Here is a 10,306-nt window from a genome sequence, read left to right on the forward strand (position 1 = left end):
AAAGAGTGCCTCCTACTGGCCCTCCAACACCACTTCCAGCAGCATCTGGTCTCCCATCCAGGGACTGACCAGGACCAACCCTGCTTAGCTTCAGAAGCAAGCCAGCAGTGGTATGCAGGGTGGTATGCTAATATGATCGAATGATAACCATCTGGGGGCGAGGGCAGCATAGTATAGGACAGTGAGCCTACCGGTCATCCCAGCTTTGGCTGCGGAGCATTTCTCGGCAACGACCGAAGCCCACCTCTCCATCATCAGGACCGCCAGGAGCTCTTTGGTAGAATGCACCTTCACCTCTTCCTCTCCCTGCCCAAACAAACATAAGAAATTCCTTCAGGGGCCTAATCAGCCGGTTAATACATTTCCATATGTATAGTTGAACTGTCCTGATCACTCCAGGTGGTGACTAACTGCAACGCTACCTCTGATGCCTCCTCCACGACCCTTGGCCACACCTGCAGGGGCAGCCCCGCCTCCCTTTCCCATCAACCTCAGCACAGCCACACTGTTCACAGACATGGAGAAGTTTCTCTGCAGGACAGAAGGAAGGAAAGTGACGTTGACACAAAAATAAATTTTGTCAACATACACTGAAACAGGATCAGTGCATCGTGGGTGAAAGTAGCAACTAAGATCTGAGAGTTAATCCTTGCAAAATACTTCAGGGATCAGAGCAGCAAACCTCTAACTCACTAACCACTCCTATATCTCCTGCAGTCTCACCTGCTCCTCCTCAGTTAGAGGCTCCAGGGCCAAAGGCTGCACAGGCTCATCCTGCAGGATAGCAGCAAACTCCTTATCCTGCGTGATATCCTCTGGGGGCTGGGAACAGTTTGGTTTACTTCAAACCCATTAGTCATAACCGGCCAGACACCTTTAACACAAACAGCTGTATTGGAATCCTCATTAGAGTGAATCACTCATTACATAAGCTCACCTTGTCATCTTTGATATAAAGTGCTAGCATCTCCTCACGACCATAGCGGTAATCGGCCAGCTTGGACTTTGGCAATGCTGGAGAGGGAGGGGGGGACGTCACACTCCGCCCTCTAGATAGTGCACGGAGCCTGGGGAGAAGAAATCACCCTCAGCACAATCCATGCATGCATAAATAACACTTCAAATGCAATCATTATTACTGACATAATAGTACTGGGCCATGTGTAAGACCATATCCATCTATTATCTTCACCTCAAGTTTAAGTTGGATATGCATCGCCCATTATCTTCCCCTAGACAACTAAGGGCAACAAGCAGGAGCAGAATAAAAACAGTACACAATACAACGCCAATGATTATCTTTTAGTACAATTTTGAGATAAATTCTTGCTACATTGCCAATAATTCATGTTTGCGGGTGCTCTTATTGAATGATTGGAGTAGGGATAAGGAGAAGGCCAACTAAGTGTAAAAACCTGCTGATTGAGGCATTTTGAAGGACAACTTGCTCCATTACATTATTTTAAGCTAGCTATATACAAGTTGAAGAATCATCAAAACAAAATGTGGTTCTCTTTTCTTTACATTCTAAAACTGAAAGGACCAAGGTCATGCAGACATGCACTCACTCTGAAAACAAGCCTATGGGGAAAGAGAAAATGGAGAAGGATAGAATGCAGTGTGCTGAGAATGGGCCAATGTGGAAACAGAATGGGGCACTGGGGGAGGAAGGAGAAAAGTGAAGGACATGGGGAGTAAGTGGGGACCCCTAACATAGTGAAGATATTCTTAAATTTAAGATTTGTTTATAATTGAAACAAGAGTTGGTTATGGGCTAGGAATGTAAGCAGGGAGGAAAGAAGAATGAATGAGTTAGAGAACGAAGAGATGCGTCACCATTCTGGGCCGAAGTTAAGTGTTTCAGCAGTCATACTCCTCTCTTCAACTGGAGCTCAAGGCTTCTGTTGGCACAACAAGGACAACAGTCAAATCATGTCACGGTGCCACATAATCAACCAATCAAATGTCCTCTTTGGGAAGTAATGAAATACTATCTCCTACCACACAGCTCAAACACCCATCAAACACTTGTACCCAATAACATACATCCATATATAGGACACAACAATATGCCAGGGAAACATTACAGAGTGAGTGGAACTCTAACCTTGTCCAGAAGATTGAACCAGTTTGGTCCAGACACGAGGGGGTTAAAGGCTATTTGGTTCTTCTGTGTGCAGTGGTTTAGAGTGGGTGTACTTGGGCCAAACAAGTCTGTTACACTGAGCAAATAGCTGCAAGGCTCTGGGAAAGGGGTTAGGTGAGGTGACGGAATGACCAAATGTGACAGCAAGCTCACCAATCAACAAATGAAAACAATAACAAAATGTTTACGGACAAATAGCACCAATAATTACAACATGGGAGGTGATCATAATAAATGACCATGAAGCAAAATTGTGAAGAACAGGAGATCAAGGGGAGTGATATGTGTATCTTCTTGACATTGCATTTATTATTCTCTCCACTTCTGTCTTCTTACTCCTGCTTGAGTATTTCCATCGGGTCTATTGTTCCTCTTTTCCTCTAAACACCTGGGGAAACGAGACATTCAATTTAGGTTTTCACATGCAAATAATATTTACCACATCCACAGAAAGTTAAAGACCTCTTAAAGTTGTTATAACTGACAAGTGTTTCACTTTAGTTGTGCATTGAAAGTTCGTATATTTCGCCTATCTAAGCTGAAGGCCAGCTTAATTTCCGAGCTCTGTTCATAGCTAAACTATTCACAGCCGACTAAAGTAGCAACTAGTTAACTGTGCCAACTGAACAATAACGTTATCAATAACATAACGTCATAGCCAACTGGTTTCGATACAATACATAAACACGTGTTACAATTAAGTTAAAATAGAAGTTAGCAAAGTTAAAATGTACTCAATGTAACTGTGGTGTTTTCGATTAACCACAAATGGTAAACAATTCGCATTGAGTTAGCTATTTGTACATTCGAACGAATCACTTCAGACAAATAATGGGTGCGTGTTCATGAAGAAAACTTGAGTTTCATTTGAAGTTGCGCAAGAACATTTACCTAATTGAACCAGTTTGCTAAAATTAACTACCGTATTTGCAGCCAGCTAACTAACCTAGCTGAACAACGGAGGTAAATAGCTAACGTTAGATGAGTAACCATGAAAATCAGTGAGCAGCCCTCTATCCGCCCGACTCGCAACGCGCAGGATACATCTCAACTTTAGGCTGCTGCTTTGGCCTGCACTTCTGCTAGCTAAACGTAGCTAACATGGTTGCACAGTGCGCGGATGTTACTAGCTTGCTAATTAACGAGCTAGTTAGCTAACTATCTTGACACAATCCATGAGAAATTAGCATTATATTAATCTTAAGCAGTGCAATTTATTATATTGCTGTATAACACGTTTGTCTAAATAATTGTGCAAATTTTTACACTTACCTTTTGTTGAAAGCTGGTCGCACTAGCTAGCCAGCTAAGTAGCCAGCTAGCCAGCTACTGCAAATTTTGCGAAATTGGAATGTAACGTTAGCTAACGTTAGTTAAATCCTGTTTTTAACAACATATGCGTGTATTTCGCAATGACCTGTATATCTCCAGGTTTCTTCCTTGCAACTATATGTTGAATATTTGCTTGAACCACGTTTAATTATAATTTCATCTGACCAACGTTCGCTGCGAATATTTTCATAACTCGCTTTCTCGTCTTGTTTGTGTTTTAGAAAAATGGCCGTTCTCCTTGCATTATTTGACAGCTGTTTTTTTTTTTTTATACCTCTATCGAGAATTCAGGCGAACTAGTTGTTGGTGCTTTACCGCCACCTCTCTGACTGGAGAGGGACAAACACGCCCCCCCCCCCCTCTCTCTTTCACTCTCTCTTTGACACCTTATTATGTTGGGCCTGTATGCATTCCTCTACAAAGGATAGCCTTGTCTATCTATGGACAGATAGACTCTGTATGCTCTCGTTGGCTGGCCCTCGCTTCATATTCGTCGCCAAACCCACTGGCTCCAGGTCATCTATAAGTCTTTGCTAGGTAAAGCCCCACCTTATCTCAGCTCACTGGTCACCATAGCAGCACCCACCCAGTAGCACACGCTCCAGCAGGTATATTTCACTGGTCACCCCCAAAGCCAATTCCTATTTGGCCGCCTTTCCTTCCAGTTCTCTGCTGCCAATGACTGGAACAAATTGCAAAAATCACTGAAGCTGGAGACTTACATCTTCCTCACTAACTTTAAGAATCAGCTGTCAGAGCAGCTCACCTCATCCAACTACCTTATCCCCATATTGTTATTTATTTTTTTGCTCCTTTGCACCCACAGTATCTCTACTTGCACATTCATCTTCTGCACATCTATCACTCCAGTGTTTAATTGCTAAATTGTAATTACTTCGCCACTACGGCCTATTTATTGCCTTACCTCCCTAATCTTACCTCATTTGCACACACTGTATATAGATTTTTTCTATTGTAAATGAGAACTTGTTCTCAACTGGCCTACCTGGTTAAATAAAGGTGAAATAAAATTTAAAAAATAAACAGAGAGAGAGACTTTCAATTTCAGAGACAAGTATACTGACAGCTTCCACTGCATTGCTTCTTGAGCACTTTTCTCCGTGGTTTCTTGCGTCACTGAGCGAGCTCAGCCGCTGCCCTGGGTGCTAGTTGTGGTGATGGTGGAGGCAGAGGTACAGGAGAACTACTCACCTGAGTGTCATGAGTGCATGTACATGGGCACAACACCACTGGGACTTGAGGATAAAAGTCTGAAGAAGATTTGCCAATGCTACAACGGCAAGCTACGTTTTGTCACCCTGTATGATACCCTTGGCCACATTCCCGTCTACTCAGCCTACACCTTTAAGCACTCTGAAGGCACCAAAAAGGTTAATGTGCCCTAGATGTATGAGCCACAGGTATTTTTACAGACTCCTGTGTCTAACAGGATCTCTGCAACCTTGCCTTGTGCTCGTGCCTACAGATGAATGAATCAGTTTCACTGTCATTGGCTACAGTAACAACTCTATGGCCTTTGTGCAAATAGAATGAATAGTGAGAAATATACTGTTGTGTTAAGAATGTGCATCTAAAGAGAGATTCCATGAGGGTCCACTGGCTGTGATTCCTTGAGTACAACTATTCTGCTTTCCTTACTAATCCTCAGCTCTCTATCAGCTCTCCACAGTGTCTGATTTTGGGGCGATGCAGCCATTTCCTCAAGGTGACCTCCATCGCAGTTTTAAGGATGCTCAGGCGGTGCTGGAAGACTACTCCAACACTGTGAACTTTGAGCATGGCCACCTGAACCCTAACGAGCACCAGTCTGGCCACAACGACAAGGCAGCCACTTACACCTTGACCAACGTGGTGCCTCAAGTCCGGGAGTTCAACATCGGCCTCTGGAAGACCCACGAGCACACCATCCGCCACCGCCTCAACAACTACTGCCGCGGCACCGCCTTCGTGGTTACTGGTGTCACCACTTCCGGGAACATGACATTGACCGTCGCCACAACATTGACCGCGTGGCTGTCCCCGTCTACTTGTGTTCAGGCCTACTGCTGCATCGACTACGACCACAACGCGCCCTTAGAGGAGCGCCGTTTGAGGAGCGCTCCAAGTGGCCCATGGACTCAATGAGAAAGAGAGGCCTGAGGTGGTGGAGATATCTGTTCAGCAGCTGGATAACTTCCTCAAGAGTGTCACCTTTGTGGACAAGACCTTTCAGATCTTCTATGATAACTGTGTGCAACCTGATAATGGCCTGCACATGCCTTGACACTATACTTAAAATTATGTGTTGTGTGATTTACTTGACCTGTAAGATAATGTAATGAATAAGGAGGTAAATCTGATGTGTTGTCTTCCCTAAATACTTGCGGTTCGCTTCATCCATTTCTTTTCTCTCAGGACACGTATATCATGATCTTTCGCCTCATATATCGAATGTATGGCCTCACTCACTCACTCACTCACTCACTCCCTCACACATTCTCCTTTGTCTCTGATACCAGTCTATACCATGGAAGTTCTTGTGTGCGTTATCTGTCTGTGGTTTTGTGCTAACCTACTGTTACCACTGCCTTGCCACTGAAACTCACCTGATGTTGAAGGCCATTTGTTCTCCACAAAGAGAGATTAGGGAGCAGGTTTTACATTTTACAGCATTTTAAGCGTAAGTGGAGGAGAGAGGAAAGACTGAGATGACAAGACAAAAAAGAGGGTTAATGGCAGAATGCTTTGCACAGGAGGGTTCCACACAGCTCAGTGTAATTGGTCCTCTCTGTAGATTGTAGTGTTCCATGAGAGTGGTCTTATGATAGGTGACAGCCAATTCAAGGCCTGTCATACTCTGATTTGACAATCCAAGGAATTGAATGAAAGGCAGCATTCAAGAATATGTGAAAATGTGATATACTGCCTAGAACGTGACGTAATCCTATAGTTTATAGAGTACCACAGTATGAGTCATAATACCCATAAAACTTAGCAGTCAAACACAGAAATGATTCCAATAACTTTTACACCATTAATGTTTTCCATATGGGATTTTCGAAACACTTAAAATAAGGGTGTGTTTCGTGTAGGCTAACCCTGGTGTGACATTTTGATAAGCGTATATCCCTCTTGGACAAGATGATTTTTATCGATATATTTGCTTGTATTTACCCCCCCAAATAGAAATGCTAATTAGCTGTTAATCTGGCTATCACACAGAATGACAAATCCCATGATGATCTGGACGAGACTGCCGAATCGAGGCAAAGGTATCTCTGGATTAACTAGCTAACTTTAGTAATGAATAATTGGCTAAATTTGTTTAAATTGATAATTCTGTATTTGTATTTGTATTTATTATGGATCCCCATTAGCCATACTCTAAATACTCTTCCTGGGGTCTGGTAAAATTAAGGCATATATATACCATTTTTAAAACATTACAATACATTCATAACAGATTTCACAACACACTAAATGTGAACTGTCTTCGGGAAGTTTTACATTTACACAATACCTGTTAGCATAGGTGTCAGCTAGAGATGACGTGCAGGAGTTTGTAGTCCTGCATGATGTCTACTTTGATGCTAATTATAATTTTAGAATTTGAGAGCAAATAGAGCTGAATATATTGATAAAAGTCATCTTGGCCGAGAGAGATGTCACACCAGGGAAAGTCTACATGAAACACAGACCTTGTTTGAAGTGGTTCTAAAATCCCCCATGGGAAAAATTATACCGGAAAAAACGATTGGAACTGTTTCAGCGGTTGATCGCTAGGTTTTATGTGTACTATGACATGTCCACCAGTGGTGGTCGGTGCTGTTTAAGATTTTTTTTCATGAGCATGACCTTATTTTTATTACAGCATATTGGATGACTGTAATTCATATTCGATTCACCCAGTTCAATGTAACATCGATAGTGTCACAAACATCGTCAGGGAAATGACCGGACCAAGGTGCAGCGTGGTGAGCGTACATTTTTCTTTATTAAGAATGTCGCCAACAAAACAAGACACACCAAAAACAAACGTGGAGCTTACTAGGGCTATACAGGCCACTAACAAAGACAACTACCCACAACTAAGGTGGCAAAACAGGCTGCCTAAGTATGATTCCCAATCAGAGACAACGATAGACAGCTGCCTCTGATTGGGAATCATACTCGGCCAAACACACAGAAATACAAAACATAGAATGCCCACCCCACATCACACACTGACCTAACCAAATAGAGAAATAAAACGTCTCTCTAAGGTCAGGGCGTGACAGATAGGTTTAGGCTACTACATGATACTCAAATTTCCCTATAGTTATCATTAGGTTGCTACAACCTAGCCTGTGAATGAAAGTTTACAATATAGGTGCACAGGTCGAGAGAAATTTGAGTAATCAAGGGGACAGACAGTGAGCGACACATTCAATACCACCTTGCACACTCTTGCCTGCATCTAGCTAATCTAGGTTTTAATCATTAGTTTAATAGAAACGAGGGTTTCTGTTGAACAAATTCAGGTATGTTTATCCCTGTTTTGTTCCGTTTACTTCCGTTTAGAACGTTTCTCAACAGAATCGGCGGAATTAATACACCCCTGATCCCATGCAAACACAGTTCACTTTCATAGCAGCCACATACAAACAGCATGATCACTTTGATTGTTGTAGCTATATTTCCTTCGAGCATCTACACACTCTCCTCTCAACTTTTCCCTTCGGTTGTGGAATTCAGTACATAACATATCAGCTGTCTGTGACCAGTTGAAAAAACCTTTCCAAGTGAAACCTTCATATCATAACTGCTAACTGCTACACACAGCCTATAAAAATATAGCTAGCTCTCTCTCTCTTGCTTCTCCTTCATTTTTGAAGAAATTATTTTGTTCAAAACTGTTCAATTATTCTCTTTCTCTCTCTTTGAGTCAAATAGGCACCACATTTTATGCACTGCAGTGTTAACTATTTGTAGCTTATGCTTTAATTACTAGATTCATACTCTGATCATTTGATTGGGTACACAAACATGTCAGTTCAGGCTGCAAGAGCTCTGATAGGTTTGAGGATGTCCTCCCGAAGTTGTCATAATTACTGTGTAAGTCTATGGAAGGGGTGAAAGCCATGAGCCTCCTAGCTTTTGTATTGATGTCGATGTACCCAGAGGAGGATGGAAACTAGCTGTCCTCTGGCTACACCATGGTGCTACCCTACGGAGTGCTGTTGAGACTACTGTAGACCTTCAAAACAATGTGTTTCAATAAACTATTTGGTGGCGTGAATATATTGAGTACAGTTACATTTCTTTGAATATTTCACTATTGTTATGAAATTCCCCGAGGATGACCCTCCCCTTCTTTTTCTGAGGAGCCTCCACTGGCATCCACTGTGGGGCTCTATAGCCTCCCCAGTGTGTCTACTACCTCCTCTGCCAATACAACACTGAGCTCACTAAGCTGGGACTGAACAGGCTGCAACCAGGTGCTGAGGGTAGGCAACAACACATCTGCCACGCTGACCCTCAAATAGGGGACCCTCAGGGGTGGGTGCTTAGTCCCCTTGTGTACTCCCTGTTCACCCACAACCGCGTGGCCGCTCACAACTCCAACACCATCATTAAGTTTGCAGACGACACGACGGTGGTTGGCCTGTTCACTGACGATGATGAGACAGCCTATAGGGAGGAGGTCAGTAACCTGGCAGTGTAGTGCCTGGACAACAACCTCTCTCCGACGTCAGCAAGACAAAGGAGCTGGTGGACTACAGGAAACAGAAGGCAGAGCATGCCCCCATCCACATCGATGGGGCTGTCGTGGAGTGAGTCAAGATCTTCAAGTTCCTCAGTATCCACATCACTAAGGATTTATCATGATCCACGCACACCAACACAGTGGTGAAGATGGCACAACAACGCCTCTTCTCCCTCAGGAGGCTGAAAAGATTTGGCATGGGACCTTAGATCTTTAAAAAGTTATACAGCTGCACCATTAAGAGCATCTTGACCGGCTGCATCACCGCTTGGTATGGCAACTACTTGGCATCTGACCGCAAGGCGCTACAGAGTGTAGTGCGGACGGCCCAGTATATCGCTGGGGCCGGGTTCCTGCTCAATAGTTAGTTCAATAGTTAACCAATAGCTACCAGGACTATCTGCATTGACCTTTTTTGCTTTAACTCTTTTGACTCATCAAATAGGCTGCTGCTACTGTTTATTATCTATCCTGTTGCCTAGTCACTTTATCCCTACCTCTATGTACATATCTACCTCAATTACCTCATATCCCTGCACATCTACTCGGTACTGGTACCCCGTGTACATAGCCAGGTTATCGTTACTCATTGTGTATTTATTTTTCTTTCTCTCTGCCTTGTTGAGAAGTAAGCGTTTCACTGTTAGTCTACACCTGTTGTTTATGAAGCATGTGACAAATACAATTTGATTTGATTTAACAAGGTCTTTATGGCCTTTATGCTTGGTCAAGTCCTGCTCAGGCTGTTCCTCTTAAAGTTCCCCCTAAATTGCTAGATTGATGGTAGCAGTGGGGATAGTCACTCAGGCTGACATTTATTACTGTGTCCTTGTCTGCGTTGGGCTTTGTGTGTGGGTTGCTTCTCTGCTAGAGGTTAAAGTGACCTGGCCTTCACCACTTATGTTCTTATATTTTCAGCTGTAAAAGTTACAGTAAATTCGCATAAGGCTTTGCTGATTGGACAATAGGGAACAGACCAACGCCTATTCTTGTTATTCACTCACAACACAAATTGGTTGGATAGCAGATCCCTCTGTCACATTATTTTACTCACTTTGCATATCTGGTCTGTGGCATTTAAA

General features: G+C 43.1%; 1 protein-coding gene and 1 pseudogene across 4 annotated transcripts in view; one reads left to right on the top strand and one right to left on the bottom strand.

Annotated features, from left to right (window-relative positions):
- The window catches only part of LOC129864000 (GRB10-interacting GYF protein 1-like), a 44,096-nt gene extending 40,351 nt beyond the window's left edge, over positions 1-3,745 (bottom strand). For 2 of the 4 annotated variants that reach the window (XM_055936516.1, XM_055936515.1), the window contains exons 1-8: positions 3,419-3,745; positions 2,108-2,534; positions 1,837-1,901; positions 1,193-1,240; positions 938-1,067; positions 724-822; positions 423-531; positions 192-306 (exon numbers count right to left, since the gene is read on the bottom strand). In XM_055936516.1, coding sequence (XP_055792491.1) covers positions 192-306; positions 423-531; positions 724-822; positions 938-1,067; positions 1,193-1,240; positions 1,837-1,871 — 536 coding nt within the window. In that variant the 5' untranslated portion in view covers positions 1,872-1,901; positions 2,108-2,534; positions 3,419-3,745. The remainder of the gene's footprint in view (positions 1-191; positions 307-422; positions 532-723; positions 823-937; positions 1,068-1,192; positions 1,241-1,836; positions 1,902-2,107; positions 2,535-3,418) is intronic. The other 2 variants (XM_055936518.1, XM_055936517.1) reach the window with 1 other exon arrangement.
- LOC129863275 (endonuclease domain-containing 1 protein-like) lies at positions 2,070-5,762 on the top strand (annotated as a pseudogene).
- The last annotated feature ends 4,544 nt before the right edge of the window (positions 5,763-10,306 follow it).

Source organism: Salvelinus fontinalis, chromosome 10, assembly GCF_029448725.1.
Source record: "Salvelinus fontinalis isolate EN_2023a chromosome 10, ASM2944872v1, whole genome shotgun sequence".
Taxonomy (NCBI): Eukaryota; Metazoa; Chordata; class Actinopteri; order Salmoniformes; family Salmonidae; genus Salvelinus; species Salvelinus fontinalis.